At 44.4% G+C, this 22500-nt stretch overlaps 1 protein-coding gene across 1 annotated transcript in view; it reads left to right on the top strand.

Annotated features, from left to right (window-relative positions):
- Positions 1-22500, top strand: part of ZFHX4 (zinc finger homeobox 4) — a 174011-nt gene that overhangs the window by 149174 nt on the left and 2337 nt on the right. The window contains 7 exon segments of the mRNA XM_039841908.1: positions 8701-8834; positions 9067-9267; positions 10139-10256; positions 10776-12987; positions 12989-14135; positions 14137-15118; positions 15121-16197. Coding sequence (XP_039697842.1) covers positions 8701-8834; positions 9067-9267; positions 10139-10256; positions 10776-12987; positions 12989-14135; positions 14137-15118; positions 15121-16197 — 5871 coding nt within the window.

Consider the following 22500-nt stretch of genomic DNA (forward strand, 5'->3'; position numbering starts at 1 on the left):
ATTAAGTTAGTGGGGAGAGTCTATCCCACAGTCTCTGGCTGTTGCTGACACAGAGTCTTTGTTCACGTTCAGATTTCTCAAACTGTTGCCAGGGTCAGGCTGAGGTCAGACACCACAGTGATGTATAGAAGAACATGTCTGGGAATTTCTGTCGCCCTTAAAACACATACTAGAAAATGAAGAATCGGGCCCTGCAGAAGCGGTCTGATGAGACCCAGATTAGACTGTAGTTTTTCTTTGAGGACCTTCATAATTTTCGTTTTCTCCTCCTGACATGCAATGTTTTATTAATGTGAGTGGTGATAGCCCTCACAATTTTATGTCCCCTCAAGATAAGGACACCGGTAGCACTCTGACACTTCATTTTCCAGCCCTGGGGGAAAAGGTCCAGTAAATCTACTCCGAGGGATCGCGCATCCCTTCCCCAGGATGAGTCGAAAAGTAATTGCCGTGGGTTGTCACAGGTCGCGGCCTGACACAGGATGTCGCGTCACATGTGTGGACTTGGCAGGGACACAGCCCAACCCAGTCATGATCTCGGCCTTCCAGCCTCCCCCACCAAGCCGGTGTCCCCACCCAGCCCGGCCCCGTGCAGGGAGGAGGGAGCTAGCGTTTGATCAGCAGTTAGCACTGCCCAGTAAAAGCAGGCCGGAGCTAAGCCAGTGTCCATTCTCTCCTCTTAAAGTAAAATGTCCACGTGTGTTTGCCCGAAAAAGACGCCTCCCTCAAGCCTTCGGAGGACCGACCCCCTCCACCAGGACCTCCCCTCTGCTTTCATTCAGCAGCGAAGTGCAAATTTGGCAGAAATGGGTTTGCACGGTGCCCGCGAGGAGTGGAAGCAAACTCTTGCTCTGAATGCAGTCAACGGCCTTGTCCCCCCTCAGCTTTTCGGGAGCGCCCCCTCTGAACCCAGAACCGCCCCCCGTGTGGAGTCCCGCTCACACGGTCGCAGATCATGGCTGGCAGGAGAAGCACTAAACAGCAATTTTTTGTGTGTGCTCAGCTGCTACATATGACAGTGGATATTTCACTCTGCTGTCAGAATGTTATTAATAAAACATGGGGTATGGAGAGGGCCCCAACGTCCCCTTTCAATCACTATAGCATTTGCAATGAAAATTTTATGCAGTGTGTAATTTTCGGTTAATGCTTGACACTTAAAATGTCCGTAGCAGCGTTTTGTCCGGTTATTGAAGGGTTAATTGTATCATGTTCTACGCATAAAAGCTCTGCTTATCAAAAGCAAATAGACGAGTGTATGCATATGTGTGCCCATGACCTTTTGCCTTTGCAGGGTTAATTTATATGGTTGTTAAAGATTTTATGAAATTGAGCAGCCTGGTGCTTCAAATCCCATTTTACCTTCGTCTCCTAATTTATGTAATTCTTACCTGAACAGGGGAATATGATTTTTATTTTTTGCACTGCCATGCTGTGGGGAGTTGCGAGTCTGGTTATCTGGCATTACTCAGATTGCTAAAAATTCATTAAAATGTGACATCAGCACAGTGAGAGACAAATGATCACAGGATGAAAGAGAACAGTGGGCCTTTCACGGATTAGTGCTCCACAGACCCAGCACAGAGGCTAACTGCATAAACAGATTAATCCACCGATTTACAGAATAATTAAATAGGGTTGAGTTACTATGAGGATTTTCATGTAATCTAGCTGGTGTGAACCCGTGAATGAGGTGTGGGGTGATGTGGTTGTCACAGAAGAAATAGACCTTCTCATGTCCTATGCCCTGTATAGCTCCCCCTAGAGAAAAAAAAAACAAATCCCAAGGTAACCAAACTTTTGAGATCTCACTCTGACAAATTCCAAAGAATTCCCCCGGGTCTGGGGACCGAAGGCAGGAGTGACACCTGTCTTACACTTAACCCGTCATCGTCACCTTATTTCACGAAGAGTTTTTATCTCTGAATTTGGTTCGTTTTGCCATCTGTCCGAGTCTGTGTGGCTTAGAAGTGTCGACCCCTGAGATGACAGAACCGCCTGAAGCCCATTTTTCAATCTTCGACTGTATGTAAAATCATTTCTTTCGTCTTAATTTAGTACGGGCCCATTTTCTCAATGGATATAAAAGGAGTTGCTTTACATAAAAATTTGCACCGGTATAGGCAGCAGGTTCTAATGTAGACTTTTGAATAACTTTCTGTTCTTTTTTGGAGAATGAGCGTCTGCAGATGATTTATAAGTAACCGAGTTTTTAAATGGTCACGTAGTTATTCGAGTATGCCTTTCTTTCGGGGGGAAGGGGTTTGATCCTACTGACTGGTCCGCCTTTCTTAGCAGAAGAACAAAGCGAGGAGGCAGAAGGCGCTATTAAACCCACGTCAGTGGCTGAGGAAGATGAGAAAGACTCCAGTGAGAGAGAGACGAGCGAAGGCAAAACCTCCAATAAAGACTCCGGTAAGATGCTCGAATCTGTCGCCTTTCTTCCCCAACCAACTTCCATTCCCCACAGCCAGCCCTTCCTGTACGCACCCACCTCCAAGCTTATTAAAAGCTTTTATTCATTTTAAACTGTCTTAACATCCCCACTACTATTCATTGCATGTGCATTTTGCATGTGATTTCTATCAGTAGCCTCCCATTGACCTATTTTTAATCATGACCATCTGACAGAATAGATGTGGATAAGTTGAAGAATATTACAGGACGACCAGCGAGATTATTTTTTAATCAAATCAGTTTGTGTGCTTGTAATTTTTTAAGCGCCTTTCATTAATCTTAGCTATACTTGTGATTCCTCTGATGGCATATTAATTTTTCATAAGCACAGGATTAGATATCACTTGAATTTTTTCATTCAATCACAGGCACCCCGCCCCAATACCACGGAACCCTAAAAATAAATGTTATTTTTCCCTCGCTTTTTTACAACTTACACTCAGGAATTTGCCCTTTTTAAGGGCATCTATTTGAGGCATTTCAAACAAAATCCAGTGAAAAAGTTTACAGATGATTCAGCCTAAGAAAGAGGAAATATCATTGAAGAGGGATTAGGTGCTGGGTAATTTTGATCTTCTAGAATAGACAAATCCCAGTAATGAAAGCTACTGTCTTTGAAAAGGAACCTTCACGTCATGACATTTACTTGTGCACAAACAAACCCTAGGCCAGCATCTGGTGTGGATACCTAAGGCTTTTTCTGTGTTTGATTTGGCAAATACATGACTTCATCCACGCTTTGTATGTATGAGATGGAAATCTGTGGTCTCAATGAATATGACATTGGCCAGCGACTTTAGCTGCGCGCTATACCTAGTCTTATTATGTTAGACTCATTGAAGCAGAAGTGCTAAAAAGGGTTCAAGCCCATTAGTCGCAGGTCTATCTTCTCCTTGAATTCCAGTGACAGCCACATAGAAAGAAGATGGTTTTCACTATGAAGACCTTGGGTTGCACAAAAAAATATGTGTGTGTGTGTGTGTGTGTGTGTGTGTCATTTTTACATGCAAGTTTATTTAAACCTGAATTATCCCACATTTGTAATGCAGTCTTTACATATCTTAGTTTTGCATTCCCTTCAAAAATTATTTGAAGGGCCTCCCTGCTCCCCACCCCACATCCTTCAATGCTAAATTGCTCTCAGGAGTCCAGTGAGAAAGCGCCACTTAAATTCACGTCCAGGATGTAGTGGCTAACATGTGATTCTAATTTGACTTAAACAAAGAGGATCTAAAGTCGGTATGGAGCCTAAAGTTACAAGTTAAAAAAAAAAAAAAAAGATGCCATAGCTGTGTATTAGGAAGCCGGCTCCCGAGGTTACCGACAAGGAATTTGAAGTACCTAGTGATCAGTTAAGGTCAAGGGCAGTGCCATCTAAACCTCATTTGGAAAGAGCTGGAAATAGCAAGGTAGTCAGTTTATTCACTCTCTAAGGGTGGACCTCATCAAGGATTCTGAATGCAGTCAGTGGCCTCTTTCTCCCAAGTTGTACCAGAAGAGAGTGCAGGTTCTATCCCTCCCAGTCTTTAAAAGAATGTGTGAAACACACAGGTAGCCCAGTCCTGTTCACTGAGTGCTCACGTGATACTCGGGTGCATGACGTTACGCTCGGTTTTAAATATTGAACACCTTGTAACGGATGGATTCTGGGAATCTCTTGAAAATGGCTCCAGCTTAACATCGAGGGAAGAGTCCTGCCTGGGACACACCCCAGATCTGGGCCCTCCGTCTCCACCAGCACCATTCACTGCTCTGCATAAGTAATGAGCTCCATCACTCCCTAATAGCCTGATGAGTTATCTATCGTCCTTTCTTGGGCTCCTGATAGTACCATCTAGACAGGATGTGAGTATAGGAGAAGATACAGATCATTGCAGAATGGTAGTCAAAAAAAATATATATATATATATATATATATATATATATATATATTCATTCCTGCAGAAATGCCTCCCCAGTATAACTACAGGGAAAGAAATGGGCTTTAAGCACCCAACTCCAGCAATTACTGTGATGCAAATATTTCGCCTTGAAAACCCTCCCAGCCTTCAAGACAGTTCTTGTGATTGACAACTAACGTGAACTTGTAAAAAAGTTTGCTGCTTTCTAAACTGAATGTGATTAGGTGAAAAAATTATTACATGGATTTTTTTTCCCTTTGTAAATATTTCTAATGACTGACTAGCCACTTATGTACATATTGTGCTGTCTTTATGTCAGTTACAAACGTCGAAAAATTTGAGCAAACTTATAAATTCATCACCATCTGAATGTGTTAGATGGCAAAACGGTGTGACCCCACTTTAACGCAGAATTTTTAGACAGGAAGGAATTAACACGTGTTAAGAAGCCTGTGTTTATGTGAGCTGTTGTGCAGTGTTGCTGAAATTAATCTCTAGTTTCAAAATGAGACTTGGCAGCATGCGAATTGTATTTGTTGAATATTCATTCATAATAGAAAAGCCTCCTAATGCCTCATTTATATTGTCATTTAAATCTAGTGCCACTTTAGATTAATTATAATCCAAATTATAGCTCTGTGCAGTACAAGAATTAATATAGAGTTTATCCAGATTAATACATTTGCATTGAAAATGTAATATGTCTCTGCCATAGCTAAGGGGACCACTTCTTAATAAGGGAGTAAACATGAGGAAAGATGGAAATTAACCTTCATTATTGCAATTAAAATTATCCTTTCATTCTAGTCTCATTAGAAAGAATACTGTACCGGTAATTCTAATTTAGAATTATTTGAAGTCGAATAATATCTTCTGTTATATCCAAGTTTTATAGTATTCAAACATTATCAAATACATTGATTCATAAATAATAACTCACTATTTTATTTTATTGTTTTTTTTTTCGAGATTTGCTTTGAGTACATATGTGTTATTGGCTTTCCTCGCTTGGTATGAGTATAAACCATTTTACAGCCTTCTGTATTTTAGGGATTGAAAATTATTAAGTAGGCGGCATCTGAATTAAAATGAATTATGTCATTTTTATATTAGGAGTCTCATGCAAGTTAAATAATCTCATAACTGACAGATAATCATTGGCTCATCTATTTGGCAGTGCTTATTTCTAATTAGACTTCATTTTTTCGTTTCAATGCATTAAAATGACATTGTTTTTAGAGAATATTGTGATGTCCTCAAAAACGCAAAATGATTTATGATCTCATTTCAAAATTTTGTCTAGGGTATCAAACAGGGCTTGTTTTAAATAAAGTTGCAGACATAAACTATGAGTAATCACAAAAAACTTAATCGAAACCTTCCTATAATTGATTGCCCGTTATTTAATATATTTCTAGGATAAATAGTGCAGAAAAAGAACCCAGAATCGAGACCCGGTAATTTGCCAGGGAGGCCATAGTACCTGAGATATCACCCCTTTGAAAAGTAGAAAAGGCACACGTGCGTAAAACGTAACTTCAATCATTTCTGTAAATAATCCTGATGACCTGCCTTATCCTCAAGAGTCTGTTTTTGTCATGTGTTACTACATTTCCTCAGTCTCTGCTCTTCTTGTCAATGGCATGCATATCTGGGGTACCTAGCTACAGCTGGGGGGGGTCTAGCCTTTAGTTATGACTTCTTTTTAATTTAAAATAAAATGGTCTTTGTGCAGCTCCTAGCTTACCCTGAGATCACAGTTTAATTAACTAAGTTAAATAGCCAAAAAATATTGAAGTTGACGCATATATTCGGTGGAATACTGTAGCCGACAGTTATCTCGAGGGCTATGAAATAACCAACCCTAAAACTTAACTTTTATTTTTCGTTGCAGCACAAATGCCACTACATTCAAAAACAACTAAATAAACTGCATTGTTGATGAATGTTAATAAGCATAAAAATAACATGGATTAATCATACCAAATAAGCATAAAAATAACATGGATTAATCATACCAAATATGTACACCGATGTATAGTTTAGTTTTAGTAAAACGTGGCGGTTTGAAATCAGTAAGTTTTTCTTGATCTTTTATAATACCAATATTAGAATATAAATGCTTATGAAAATAAGGCCATAGCTAAACATTTAATAGATTGAGAAGTTTCTGGAAGGTTTATTCTATTTCTGAAGTTACACAGGGCCTGCAAGCAACAAGAATCATGGAAATTCTCTTTTAACTTGTGTGTGACGGTCTTTGACAGCATAGGGAACTGGACCAACCTCTGGTTGGGTCGTGTCTGATTCTACCGTGTACAAAAAAGAATGATAAAGGACTATGATAGTATTATTTTCTTAAAGGAACATATCCTTACTTGTTAATCGGGAACTTAAAAAGAAATCTTCCAGTCTCACAGGAGAAAGCAACTGATTGACACTTGCAGATGTAAATGACAATCATGTTATACAAGTCGATCTGAACCTTAAGGTGTAAATTTTCTCTGCAAATACTATATATCGTATTATTTTCTTGAATGTTTAACACTTTAAAAATCAATAGCACAAAGTATATTCTGCATTGAGAAAGAAAAACCTAGTTTTTGATGCCAGAATTAATTATGAAATAAACATCCCTGTTTCTGACGTACATTTGGGTATCGAATACGTGATAGTGTTTGATCAATGTAATGAAATTCTTTAGTCTATCTCAAATTTAAGTTCATTCATATACAAATATGATAAATAATTTTTTCAAATATCTAGAAAGAAATTAAATTTCTTTAAGGCATCTGTATATGTAGAGAAAATGTACCAATTTAAATAAAATTTAATGATCGTAAATCCAGAAATCAATGTCACTGTAATCTATTGAAAACTTAGCACTAATTCTCTACCTACCACAACCTCCCCCCACCCAAGGGAATAAAATTATCATCATTATGTCATTTAAATTCTGTTTTCATTTTGCTGTCCTTGGAGTCACTCTTACTTTGAAATTTCTTTCAGAATTGGAAATTCCTGAAATTGTTTAAAAGTTTTAAACATGCATCTCCATCCAGGATGGAAAAACTATATATATTTTTTGGTTCATTTTTACTTTGTTTCCATGACATCCTTGACCTTATTTTTAATTTAAAACTGGGTTATTTTGCAATAAGGCGCAATTTGTTCATTTATATGAACCGTATGTGGATTGAAAAAAAATCAAGATAAATCTTCATGCACGGCATACAATCAGATTATGCCTAGACTCTATATTTACGAGGGGTCCGATAGCAATCAATGGTTTAGCTTCATTGCATTTCAAGATGTGTTTGCACCCAGTTGTCCAGTGATAGTGTCCGCACCCTGGAAATAATTTAGTTGCAAATTGACTGGAAGATGGTGAAAATTGAAAGTTAAAATTAGAAATACTCATAATAAACAGCAGAAAAAAGGTCAGATGATGCCGTGCTATGATGAGATTGGAATGGCTGGTAAATGAGGTTTTGTGTTTGTCATGAGATGTGTGTGACATGCCTACCCAATGTTGCTGTAATATCCAGCCTCACAGAGGAGATTATCGGGAAAATTGATGCTGGAAAGAATTTTCTGTTAGATTGGGAAATTAGAATCACACACTTTTTTTTTTTTTTTTGATGTGTGTGAGGCTCCTACACATTACATTACTCGTCTAGGCAAAATTTTAAACCCTCTTTAACACTGAATATTTGGATTAACCTCATAAAACAATTGTCTTCTTGAGATTTAGACTCTGATATTATGTGTACAGCCAACTGCTGAAACATCGCAAGCACAGAGTACATCACAGAAACGGCCGAAGATATGCAGCAGAGTCGATTTTTAAACTCTACATTCATCGTATAAAAATAGTATTTTCGTTTCTGAATTGTAACTAGTCAGATCTCAGAATTTTGAAATATCTTCAGTGTCCGAGAATTTTAGAAGAGAGAGAGAGGTGATTAAACATTAGTAAAAATAATTATTTTCTAAGTTAGCGTTTGTAAATGGGAGCAGATTTGCTTTAGTGTGACAGAGGCATTCAGAGACACCAGAGAACACGTGTTATTGATGAATCTTTCAAGGTCACCTAGGGTTATCTAAACATGAGATAGGAGTACATTTTAAAATATATTTATAAAGTCCACTTAGTCGGTGGACACACAGAAGGGCGCTTTTGGCTTTTGAGAGTAGCATCTTTTAAAAGCGCTCGTCCTGTTCTTTTTGTGGTGCGGTGGATTTAGAGTCAGCGCTATTTGCAAAAACATACAATTTTTTTCAGGTTTTGACATTGTTAGTCTTTTGAAATTGAGGTATTCTCCTCTTTTTTGGGAATCAGGAATAATCACGCCAGAAAAGGAGCTAAAAGTCAGTGTGGCAGGGGTGACCCAGCCACTCCTGCTGGCAAAGGAAGAAGATGTGGCGACAAAAAGATCAAAACCTACAGAGGACAATAAATTCTGTCACGAACAGGTAAATGTGCTTTTTGCCCTTCGCTCTATAAACCTGTTTTATTTACTTATTTTTTATTTATTTTTGATTGTTGCTCCTGGTAGTTTTAGAGTCGCGAGCGGATCCCATGCTGTCGAAATGTATGTAGACATGGCGATCGGCAATGTAATGAACCCTCGGGATTACTTCGGATGCTCTGCGGTCATCAGAATTCATTAACTAATAGCGATCATGTTTATTCAATATTTTCCAGTTCTATCAGTGTCCTTATTGTAACTACAATAGTAGGGACCAAAGTCGAATCCAGATGCACGTCCTGTCACAGCACTCGGTGCAGCCCGTCATCTGCTGTCCCCTCTGCCAGGATGTCCTCAGCAACAAGATGCACCTACAGCTGCATCTGACGCATTTGCACAGCGTGTCTCCGGATTGTGTGGAGAAGCTGCTCATGACAGTAAGGACGCCAAATGTTGATGTGTGTGTGTGTGTGTGTGTGTGTGTGTGTGCAGAGAGAGAGAGAGAGAGAGAGAGAGAGAGAGAGAGAGAGAGAGAGAGAGAGACACATAATCTCTGGAAAGACAGCAGCAACACAAAATCTGTAATTATTAGTCAATAGAAATTCATTTCGGATGTGGTTCCATAGTGTAGCGGTCAGCAAGTCTGCTTTACACGCAGAAGGTCCTAGGTTTGCGCCCCGGTGGAGCCATGGTTCATGGTCTACGGCCATGCCATCCCGAAGAAGCCCGATGTCTGATCTCAAAAGCTAAGCAGGGTTGGGCCTGGTTGGATGGGAGACCACCTAGGAAGACCAGGTGCTGTACTTATTCTTATAAATAAGAAGAAGAAGAAGAAGAAAAAGAAAAATTCATTTCTTCTTTGCTACTTAAAGCTGTCTTACTAACTGTGTTATAGAAATCACAATTATCACAATCAAGGCCCACTTGTCTCTTTGACTTCGGGAAACGAAAACCAATATGATACAGGCATATCTTAGTCAATAACATGTATTCTGAGGTCTTATTTTTATATCTAGAATGCTAATCAAATAAGTCACGTGAGCACATCGAGTTTCAAATTTTCTTAAGTATCAGTATAAAATAAAAAAGGACCGACAGAAGCCATATTTTAAAAAAGGAAAAGATTACAGCATTGCAACAGCATTGATCTGAAATTTGAAAGGATAGCAGTGACCTGTAAGAGCCACAAAATGTCCCTGCTTTGGTTGGAAAAAATCTAAGTGGGATACGCTACCGCCAGATGGCAGATGTGATGGAGTCTGGGACTTCTGGGACACACTTGACACGGACCCCTTTGGTTTCCCACAGGTGCCTGTCCCCGATGTGATGATGCCAAACAGTTTGCTACTACCAGCAGCCGCCTCTGAGAAATCGGAGCGGGACACACCTGCAGCCATCACAGCTGAGGGGTCTGGGAAATATTCAGGTATGGCGGCCTATGCCCAAGAGCTGCAGAAAACACACTTCAGGGGCTTGCATTTACGGTGGTGCTCCAAGATCGTTGCCATCGAAGATTGAAAAGAAAAAAAAAAAGCACAGAGGAAAAAAATATTCCAAGAGCCATATGTTTCAAAGCATGTTTAATATCTGGCTATCTGTCACTGCCCTTGGGGGACCTAAGTGTTGATGACCAAGAATATTCTGTATGTTCCAATTCCTGGAAACGGAGGTATGGCCCTTAGTGTCACACTGAGGTGGTACACTATAATGACCTTTGACTTCTTGCCTGTCCTGAAATCCTTTGAGGTCAGGGGTGATTTCTTCCTCACCTTTGAAATCCCGGTGCCCGGTCCGGTGCTCACCACATAGTGGTTGCTCAAGAGATATTTCTTCAAAGAACCAATTACGCAGAAACTTTTAGAGGCTCCTTTTGACAGCATTTGTTGGCGTGTGGGCAGTCGGCCTTCTTCCTGTAAGCGATCCGTTTGTGCTTTCTCCCGCCCAGGTGACAGTCCAGTGGATGACAGAAGCACGGCAGGTCTCGACGATTCCAAGGCTAGCGTGGAAATCAAGAGCGAGGAGCAGAAACCAGCCAAGGAACCCGTGGAAGTGTCCGAGTGGAACAAAACTAGCAGCAAGGATGCGAAACCCCCCGAGGCCCTGCAGGAGCCGCTGAGCGAGCAGCAGAAGAGGCAGCCGCTCTCCGTGTCCGAACGGCACGTGTACAAGTTCCGCTGTAACCACTGCAGCTTGGCTTTTAAGACTATGCAGAAGCTTCAGATACATTCCCAGTATCACGCGATTCGGGCGGCGACGATGTGCAACCTCTGTCAGCGAAGTTTCCGTACATTCCAGGCTTTAAAAAAACACCTGGAGGCCGGCCACCCCGAGCTGAGCGAGGCTGAGCTTCAGCAGCTCTATGCCTCCTTGCCCGTGAACGGCGAGCTCTGGGCAGAGGGCGAAACCGTGGCCCAGGACGAGCATGCCCTGGAGCAGGAAATGGAGCGTGAGTACGAGGTGGACCACGAGGGCAAGGCAAGTCCCATCGGAAGTGACAGCAGCTCTATTCCCGACGACATGGGCTCTGAACCAAAGCGGACCTTGCCTTTCAGAAAAGGGCCAAATTTTACGATGGAAAAATTCCTCGATCCGTCTCGCCCGTATAAATGTACAGTGTGTAAAGAGTCCTTCACCCAAAAGAACATCCTCCTGGTCCATTACAACTCAGTCTCTCATCTGCATAAGTTGAAAAAGGTTCTGCAGGAAGCCTCCAGTCCCGTTCCCCCGGACAGCAACGGCAGCGCGGATAACAAGCCCTACAAGTGCGGCACCTGCAACGTCGCCTACAGCCAAAGCTCGACCTTGGAGATCCACATGAGGTCTGTGCTGCACCAGACGAAGGCCAGGGCCGCCAAGCTGGAGCCGGGCGGGCCCACGGCCGGCGGCCACGGCATCGCGGCGAACGTTCACAGTCCGGGCCAGGGGGTGTTAGACTCCATGGGCTTGGCGGCGGTGAGCAGCAAAGACACCCACTTAGATGCCAAAGAATTAAACAAAAAGCAAAGTCCGGACCTGCTCCCCGCTCAGCCCGCGCATCACGCGCCGCAGTCGCCGGCACAGATCCAGATGCAGCTCCAGCACGAGCTGCAGCAGCAGGCCGCCTTCTTCCAGCCTCAGTTTCTCAACCCGGCCTTCCTGCCTCATTTCCCTATGACCCCGGAAGCGCTGCTCCAGTTTCAGCAGCCTCAGTTTCTCTTCCCGTTCTACATCCCCGGGACGGAGTTCAGCCTGGGGCCTGACTTGGGCTTGCCGGGCTCCGCCGCGTTCGGCATGCCGGGCATGGCAGGCATGGCCGGCTCCTTGCTCGAAGACTTGAAGCAACAGATTCAAACCCAACACCACGTGGGCCAGACTCAACTGCAGATACTGCAGCAACAAGCGCAACAGTACCAGGCCACACAGGCCCCGCTGCAGCCCCAGAAGCAGCCGCCGCCGCCGCCGCCGCCGCCGGCACCAACGCCACAGCAGCAGGCGCAGCAGCCGCAGGCCGGCAAGTTGCTGAAGCAAGACCAAACCAATCTGGCCAGCGCCGACGGCCCGGCCCCCAAGGACGCGCCACCTTACAAGGACACAGAAGAGACCGCGGATAAGCCAGAAAAGCCAAAGCAAGACTTTCTAAGCGAAGGCGAAGGCCTCAAAGAAGGCAGCAAGGACACGAAGAAGCCAAAACCCTCGGAGCCGTCCATCCCGCCCCCTCGGATAGCGTCTGGGGCCAGAGGAAACGCGGCCAAAGCGTTACTGGAGAACTTCGGGTTCGAGCTGGTCATCCAGTACAACGAGAACAGGCAGAAGGTGCAGAAGAAGCACAGGAGCGCGGACGGGGACAGTGCGGACAAGCTGGAATGCGGCACGTGCGGGAAACTCTTCTCCAACGTCCTCATTCTGAAGAGTCACCAGGAGCATGTGCACGGGCAGTTTTTCCCGTGCGGGGCCCTAGAAAAATTTGCTCGGCAGTACCGGGAGGCCTATGACAAGCTGTATCCAATTTCGCCATCTTCCCCGGAAACGCCGCCGCCGCCGCCGCTGCCACCCGCCCCGCTGCCGCCGGCTCCCCCGCAGCCCTCCTCCCTGGGGCCTGGGAAGATGGCCAGCACCGTGCCCGCCCCTCTGCAGGCCCCGCCGCCCACCCCGCCGCCGCCCCCGCCGCCGCCGCCGCCGCCCGCCGCCGCCGCCCCCGCCGTCCGCTCCCCCGCAGGTGCAGCTGCCCGTTTCCCTCGACCTCCCCCTCTTCCCCTCCATCATGATGCAGCCCGTGCAACACCCCGCACTCCCGCCCCAGCTGGCCCTGCAGCTGCCCCAGATGGACACGCTGTCCGCGGACCTCACCCAGCTCTGCCAGCAGCAGCTCGGCTTAGACCCCAACTTCTTAAGGCATTCGCAGTTCAAACGCCCGCGCACGAGAATCACGGACGATCAGCTGAAAATCCTGAGGGCTTACTTCGACATCAATAATTCTCCGAGCGAAGAACAGATCCAGGAGATGGCGGAGAAGTCCGGCCTCTCGCAGAAGGTCATCAAGCACTGGTTTCGAAACACGCTTTTTAAGGAACGGCAGAGAAACAAGGACTCGCCGTACAACTTCAGCAACCCGCCCATAACGGTTCTGGAGGACATCCGGATCGACCCGCAGCCCTCGTCCTTAGAGCATTACAAATCCGACGCCTCATTCAGTAAGAGGTCTTCTCGAACGAGGTTTACTGACTATCAGCTTAGGGTTCTACAAGACTTTTTCGACACCAACGCTTACCCCAAAGACGATGAGATAGAACAACTTTCCACCGTTCTCAATCTCCCGACCCGGGTCATCGTCGTCTGGTTCCAGAACGCTCGTCAGAAAGCACGGAAGAGTTACGAGAATCAAGCCGAAGCGAAGGATAATGAAAAACGAGAACTCACCAACGAACGGTACATTCGGACCAGCAACATGCAGTACCAGTGTAAAAAGTGCAATGTGGTTTTCCCCAGGATCTTTGACTTGATCACGCATCAGAAGAAGCAGTGTTACAAGGACGAGGACGATGACGCTCAAGACGAAAGCCAGACCGAAGACTCCATGGACGCCACCGACCAAGTGGTGTACAAGCACTGCGCGGCGGCTGGCCAGCCGGACGCCGCCAAAAACGCCGCTGTCCCCGCGGCGGGTTCTGGCTCCGGGACGAGTACCCCTCTGATTCCGTCACCCAAACCAGAACCCGAGAAGACGTCTCCCAAACCCGAATACCCCCCGGAAAAGCCAAAGCAGAGTGACCCCGCCCCCGCTTCCCAAGGCACCAAACCAGCCCTGCCGTTAACATCGACGCCCTCGGGACCCACCGCAGGCCCTCGGCAGCTCAGCCCCAGCCCCCAAACAAGCCCCGCTCATGGGGAGACCCCCCTCGGCCACCCAGACGCCGGTCCCTTCCAGCCCCCTGCAGATTTCCATGACTTCTCTCCAGAACAGTCTACCTCCACAGTTACTGCAGTACCAGTGTGACCAGTGCACCGTTGCCTTCCCGAGCCTGGAGCTCTGGCAGGAGCACCAGCACATGCACTTCCTAGCTGCTCAAAACCAGTTCCTCCACTCCCCGTTCCTGGAGAGGCCCATGGACATGCCCTACATGATATTCGACCCCAACAACCCGCTCATGACCGGACAGCTGCTGGGTGGCTCGCTCTCCCAGATGCCACCTCAGACCGGGTCCTCCCACGCCCCGGCCCCGGCCACCGTCGCCGCTTCTCTGAAAAGAAAACTGGATGATAAAGAAGACACCAACGGCAGCGAAAAGGAGGGAGGGAACAGCGGCGAAGACCAACACCGCGACAAACGCCTGAGGACGACCATCACCCCCGAGCAGCTGGAAATCCTCTACGAGAAGTACCTGCTGGATTCCAATCCCACGCGGAAAATGCTGGATCACATCGCGCGCGAGGTGGGGCTCAAAAAGAGAGTCGTACAAGTCTGGTTCCAGAACACCCGGGCCCGAGAGAGGAAGGGCCAGTTCCGGGCGGTGGGGCCGGCCCAGTCCCACAAACGGTGCCCCTTCTGCCGAGCCCTGTTCAAGGCCAAGTCGGCCCTCGAGAGCCACATCCGCTCTCGGCACTGGAACGAGGGGAAGCAGGCGGGTTACAGCTTGCCCCCGAGCCCCCTGATACCAGCAGAAGATGGGGGCGAAAGCCCGCAGAAGTACATTTATTTCGATTATCCGTCTCTGCCGCTCACGAAAATCGATCTGTCCAGCGAGAACGAACTGGCTTCTACGGTGTCCACGCCCGTGAGTAAGACGGCAGAGCTGTCCCCGAAGAACCTGCTCAGCCCTCTTCTTTTAAAGCGGAGTGCCCCGAGGATGTCGAGAACTTGAACGCCCCTCCCGCCGAGGCTGGCTACGATCAAAATAAAACCGATTTTGACGAGACGTCATCAGTGAACACGGCGATCAGCGACGCCACCACCGGCGACGAGGGCAACGCAGAGATGGAGAGCACCGTGGGCAGCGCCGGAGACGTGGCCAAGGCGGCTCTGTCTCCCAAAGAGCCGAAAACCCTCGACGCTTTGCCCAAAGCAGCGACCACACCCACCCCGGAGGTCTGCGATGAGAAATTTCTCTTTTCTCTCACGAGCCCCTCGATACATTTCAATGATAAAGACGGCGACCACGACCAAAGCTTTTACATCACGGATGACCCCGATGACAACGCTGACCGCAGCGAAACGTCCAGCATCGCCGACCCGAGTTCCCCCAACCCTTTTGGGTCCAGCAATCCTTTCAAATCCAAAAATAACGACCGACCAGGTCACAAGCGTTTCAGAACCCAAATGAGCAATCTCCAGCTCAAGGTCCTCAAGGCCTGCTTTAGTGACTACCGAACTCCGACCATGCAGGAGTGTGAGATGCTGGGCAACGAGATCGGCCTGCCCAAACGCGTGGTCCAGGTGTGGTTCCAAAACGCGAGGGCCAAGGAGAAGAAATTTAAAATTAACATAGGGAAGCCTTTCATGATCAATCAGAGCGGCACGGAGGGCACCAAACCCGAGTGTGCCCTGTGCGGGGTGAAGTACTCCGCCCGCTTGTCCATCAGAGATCACATTTTCTCCAAACAGCACATTTCAAAAGTGAGGGAGACCGTTGGGAGTCAGCTCGATCGGGAGAAAGATTACTTGGCCCCGACCACCGTTCGCCAGCTGATGGCGCAGCAAGAACTCGATCGGATAAAGAAAGCTTCAGACGTGCTGGGCTTAGCGGTGCAGCAGCCGAGCGTGATGGACAGCAGCGCCCTCCATGGCATCAATCTGCCGGCAGCCTACCCGGGACTCCCCGGCCTTCCTCCCGTCCTCCTCCCTGGAATGAACGGTCCGCCCTCCTTGCCCGGATTCCCACAAAATTCAAACAGTAAGTCCTTTGAAGGAGAGTCAGTCTGATTCATTAGTTAATATTAGACAGCTGATCACATGGAACCAAGAACAGGGTACATTCGGATCTCTTCTCAGTAAGCGAAGCCATTAAACTATTTGAGATATATGTCGTATTGGCTATAATTAACAACCAGGTCAGTCAGCCTGAACGTATGCAGAAAAATAAAGACTGGGTAGATCGCGGCAGTGTCTCAGAAATATATTCATTATTTATATCATTAAATCTTTGTCTTAGTAATATTCCTTTTACATGCTCATTTCAGTACTGATCATTGTACGTATTAAGAAAGCGAAGCATTAAATAGTACACTTATTGGTATCTTAATTTATGTTCTTGCCAAGGAACACGTTTTTTTTTGGTTGGGGGGGCGGTGGTGGTGGTGGTTTTTGTTTGTTTGCTTGTTGATTGGTTGGTTTTTCCATAAGTGCCAGGAAGTTCAAAAGCTAAGGGCCTTCTAGCCACAGGGATTCACCCACATCACATCGAGCAGGTAATAAAGCTTATGTTTAAAGTCGGACTACTAACAATAGGACTTCTAGGATCGTTTGTAATTTGGCATTGCTCTGAGATTTTGATTTTTCTGTCATCCATTGCTGCTTGTTATTTAAATTTACAGCCTTAGAAATCTATCGATGGCACACCGTGCCCTTCTACCCCCGCTCCAGCCAAAGTCCGTAGTGAAGTCATAACAAAATTATAAAGCTGTTTGAGGCAACCCCAGATGACGGATCCAATTCCGTATTCGAGAGAAATATAATTTGTGTAGTTTCAATTTTACGAATAAATATAGGCATCGAATTATATTAGGTTGAAAAAATTGAATACAGTGTGCTAGACAATCACGAAGCCAAACATATAACTAATGTTGACTGTTTAATAGGTTCAATGAAAGTTATATATTACCTAGAATAGGAAAAAATGGTTCTCTTATAATTTCTTCTAAAACTAAGTTTTAGCTTTCAAATTAACAGTGACTTTTTTTCCCTTTTAAAAGGAAATTTTGACATTCTAAAGAGATTTATCAAGAATGAACTAATTGCGTATTTCTAGAAAATTTCCAAAATTTCAAGAGCTTCTTTTACACAAATTGGACTTTTACATAAATTTCAAACTTTTCAATGTCACCCTTTCTTCTTAAGACCAGACTTGACTTGTGACCTTAGGAAGATATTCCCATTTTAACTTTTAGCTCGGGAGACTTGAAAACAATGCCATCGATGGCCTCTTGGCCACTGCCAGCTCTTCTGGCTCCCTGTGCTATGACTCGTTGGCATTAGAGAGAAGCGGAACGGATCCGCACACATAAAGGACGTCCCCAAGATCATGTCTGCAGTGCCCCTTCCTCTAACTGTCACTCCGACTACCTCACCCCTCATAAGACTGTGGGCTTAATTATCTGAATATTCTCGGGGCCTTAAACATTAGAGCTTAGAGCTACAATTACATGTTTTATCTGTACGTTTTAATTGACAGATGTCATCGTCTTAAGAATAATGCAATGGCTGATTTTTTTAGCACGTGAATGTACTAGCTTTCTAGTCTCATTTGATATATCACTGTGATTATTAGTTGACACATAGAAAAATGTCTTACGTGGAAAAACTCCTGTGATCAGTTATATAAAATAAAGTTTTTCCACGTAATGTCTAATGTGAAAAACTCTACGAAATTATGTATATTTCGGTTATATGAAATATCATGTAAAACAGTAAAAGTTGATATTTTACGTGCACTAAGAACAGTTCAGGTATCTGGGATTGATGCAGTCTGGGTAGTCACCCCCCTGAATAGCGGTCAAAGCATCTCGTTTTTCTCTCCACTGGATCAGAAGGAGGCCCTTCGTTGGACAGTGGGGTCCTTCGCTGACTGCCTTTCTGGTTTGCAGCTGCACCCCTGAGAACGGATATGACAGGAAGGGAGAAGGGAGGAGACAGAAGATGTTTACGAAATACTTAAACGACCTAACCTTCCTCCTCACTCTCCTCCCCATAAATATCATCTCCCTCCCTCCTGAGATACGGGCCCCGTTCACAGCTCTCAGAGGTGCAGGACGGTGTCAGAGGCAGGCTGTCCTTGGTGGCAGCATCTTCAAATGCACCAGGCGCTAAGGAACTCAGCCAGCGCTAGGTGTGACTGTTGCTTTATTAAATCGTGGACCGAAATAGACCAAGAACATTATAAAGAGAAAAGGTCTGTGAACCTACCTACTGCAATTCACCAGTTCTCTTGAATTAGTTTTTTTTATTTGCGATAGATGGTAGACATTAGCACAGCAGAGGGACCAGCAGGACCGCATGGGAGAGCCTGAGTTCCCACACCTCCCGTTCACTGCCTTTTTAGGTTGGTTTACCTGTAGTGGGTAATGCTGACTGTTTAAGCCATCTCGTGGGCTATGAAGCTATGGTTCTCCATCTTTCCGTCATCGTCTTTCTACTGCATTGTTTTTCATCAAACAAATACCTCCTTCGCTTTACGAGAGAAATAGACACACCGGCTAGGTAAAACAAAAGGAGAAAAATCACTTCATAAGTAGAATATTTCTGTATTTCTCATATACCCTGGGTTCTTGCAATCGTTTATATGAAGAAACTTTCGAGAATAGGACACGTTCATCTTGGGCCCATTTTAATGGGATTTAGCTAAGGAAAAGTGTTTTCATTTAAAAACTATCCTGTCCCTTTGAAGGTAGATTTGAAGGTTTTAATCCCAAGGACTCACTGCAAAGGGACGCCGTTGAATCTGCGGTGTACTGTGAAGTAATAAGTCTGATTCCAAAGGCTACACCCCAAAATCGACTTAATTGCAATGTACATGTTCGGTTTGAGTATTTATCAAACTCGAAATTTCCTAATTTAAATATTCATTTTATTCCTTTTTGGGTGGCATTGCTATTTTGCTTTCCCAGCTTTAATGCTCGCAAAGCTTCCTTACCTCACTCCCAAGGAATCTTCAAATTATTTAGTCTTTCGAAATCACGAAGAAGTTCCGTTCAAAGGGTAATATATAGCGTATGTGCCTGCTTCCTGAGCAGTGGCCCAGTCCTGTGTGCAAGTATCACTACTTAGAATTACTCATTTCTTAATAAAATGAATCATTTTCTGCTTAAAATCATTTCATATCTCTCTTTTCCTATCATGATCATGTACAAAAAGGGTAAGTGGCAGTAGAAAATCCCATGCCCGTATACCCAGAAAAAATGAGAAAACTTTAAATTTACATTTTATCCTTTAGGGTATTAGCTTCTTTTGACATTTTGCTCAAGATGGATAGAAAAATAACTTGATTTTCTATGAACGCATTTACTGTACCGTTTTAAGCGGTGTCTGATTTTTACATGTGCCATTAGTGTTTAGAAAGACTGCCTAACCCAATTTCCCTAAATGGAACTTCAAAACATGCCTTTTGCATTTTTCTCATACTTCAGGGTAATTTACTAGCACATTCGGGGTAAATCTAGATAACAGTAAGTCTTTAATAATTTTATCACAATTGTCTTTGGCCCCGTGTACATAATTAGTTTTATTTTTCACCTCAAAAATAAATTTTCCCTCTGGGAGACCTTAGATCAAAGAAACCTGGGGGAAAAGGAACCACAGGTAAGTTATTGTGACACAGGCATTTTCTTCTGAAAGCATTACTTTTGGGAATAGGCAGCTGTTTCAGAGAAACAACACCGAACAAAATGATGGTAGTTTGAGATTATCGGTACATAAACCTTAATCTTTCAGTGAAATTTCAAAGAATTTCAAAGAATTCAAAGAGTGGGAGTTAGGGAACGGGAGAGAATATATCTTCTTCTGCATCGTGATTATCATTCAGTTTTTCATTTCTCTTTGTGGTTTTCCTGTATGGAATTTTTGACTGTACATTTTTACAGGGCTGTGTCTTCTACTCGTAGGCCCGATGTACACGGTTCAGTATTCTTAGTGTGTATCTCTTTTCTGAAATTGTTTCTTTAACAGCTGATTATTTAACTCGGCTTACCCCTCAAGACGCCGAGTTCCTGGAAATCCCTGAATAGCATTTGACTCCAGTAGTTGGGATTCTAGAAGAACACTGAGGTCTTCTAAAGATGTCTTTACCTCGCTGTATGACCTGTTGATAAGAATCCGTAGACTCCATCGGGCGGGAAAGCCTAGTAGAGTTAATTCATCCATCTTGCTTTCTAACTACCATTGCTGTTTTTTGAAGTCTCTAAGGTTCTTAAAATTTCCCTTGTCTTAAATTTTCATGTCACAGAGATATGTGAGCCAGCGATTTCTTTAGATTTGGGGTGGCAGTAGATAGAAGAGGGTGCTATTATTGAGTATGAAGTCTCATGATACTAGACTTAGAACTAAGGTTGGCTTTATGAGTAGGCCAAAGAAGCTGGCTGCCAACATAGTGTCATTCTGACAAGGCAAAGAAGGCTCTTTTGTCCTAGGAGAAGCTTCTTCCACCCGAATCACTCATGCCTGAAATTCTGTAATTAGATAGTAATTCCTTTCACTTAATGCATTGTCCTCTGCTAAATGGAAAATAGTCTCGGATATCAAATCAGAATACCGTAGTGGGAAGAAACCTCAAGTTATTGAATCTAGTATATATTAAGCCTTTTCAGGAATAGGTGTATTCATATCTTTGGTTCTTGCTTGCAAATAAAATTTTATGGGGAGGCAAATAGAAAGAAGATGAAGATATACCAGGCTTAGTAGTGTAGAAATAAAGGCAGGGGAGATGAGGCTTTAGGCCCCCAAAAGGGACTCCATTACTTAACAGTTTTCTCTAGGGCTAAGTCAGAGTCTCAGGAACCAAGAAGTCTATCATGCCAATTTGGATTAAAGATTGGGGAATTTACTCATTCATTTCTACCATACCCCTCGCGAAGCTTAAGCCATTTTCATTTAATGTTATTTCAAATGTGCCAGCCATTTTTCTGAAAAATGTTCATAGGGTTATCGGTTTCCCCCAGAAATACAATGTTACGTTCGAGGAATTTTTTTCTTTTTATTCATTCTGAATATTTGCAGATTCAATTTTCTTTAAAAAAAAATGGAATGTTTGGCATCTGTCCCCACTTAGTAGGAGGCTATTGGGAAACTATTTTCTAACATGATGGACATTCCTTAGAGACTATTACTGAAACAACCACAGAACTTATTTCAAAGCAGATCGGAGAAGAGTTGGGTGTGGTAAGGTTAAAAAAAAGAGCAGCCAGTGATAAGCCAGGCTAATTGACGGTAATAATGAAGAGGGTCAAGTTGAGAATGATGTCGAGGACTTCCCAGTGTCTTCAGTGCTAAGCCTAAGGAAAGCTTTCACAGCTAGGTGACAACCAATTAAGAAACTAAAGTTTTCCTTTTCCTAGCTACAGAGCTAAAAGCATGTAGTTTTTCGTGTCACCTTTTTTTTAACACCCAAATGTTGCATTTCTCATGGAGGTAAGATTTTGTCCAATATTAAAAAGACGATTGTCTTAAATCTATGATTATTCTCTCTCTAGCTATGCACTACTCAATTAAACTTGATTTTCCTTCTGGTGAATTCTTCCATCAGCCCATCCGGCCTCCAACACAGCCCTTGTCATGATCATTTGGTAGTGAGCCTTGTCTCGGTCAGGAATGAACTACCACCACCCATCCAGTCTGTTCCTTTTGCGGTCAAGTTTATTTGCCCCTAACAACATTTTCAGAGAAGGCGCAGACTTCTGCAAGTCTCTTTTCTATCTCGAGCTGTCAGTTTCTTCCCCAAGTATCCAGCTCATAAAAACAGTTTTGTAATAAGTTATTACGAGCCACTACATTAGATTGGGGACTTGACACCCAGCGAAGATCCCTTGCGTTCTGATAGGAGTCATGCGGTACCCCACATTTGTCTGCTACGGAACACCGATTTCCTCTTCTCTAAAGAGGCGAGAATCGTTTTTTGTATACTACAAGCAAATCTTGAAGAAGCACCATGTTTTGGGGGCGGCACAGTTAATATATTTAATTCCTGTCAAGCACTCTGTTAGCCGGATCGTCAGGGTAGGAACGGGCGGTGGCTTCACGCGCCCCCCCTTAGAAATGAAATGATGTCTGACGGCTCAGACGTCGTCAGCGACAGCTGTGAGTTAGTCCACTGCTCATAGATGTTTGATGTCTTCAGTGGTCATTCCCTATTGCTATTCAATTAGCTTATCGCCTTCTCTCTTCGATGTAGATGTATTTTTCTACTGGAACTCGGGCAGACGGATTTCATTTTCTTTGATAGCTAATTACTTTCCGCGCGCGCGCTAATTACGAGACTGCTAAGTGGAGA

This window comes from Pteropus medius, unplaced genomic scaffold, assembly GCF_902729225.1.
Source record: "Pteropus medius unplaced genomic scaffold, Ma_sr-lr_union100, whole genome shotgun sequence".
Classification (NCBI taxonomy): domain Eukaryota; kingdom Metazoa; phylum Chordata; class Mammalia; order Chiroptera; family Pteropodidae; genus Pteropus; species Pteropus medius.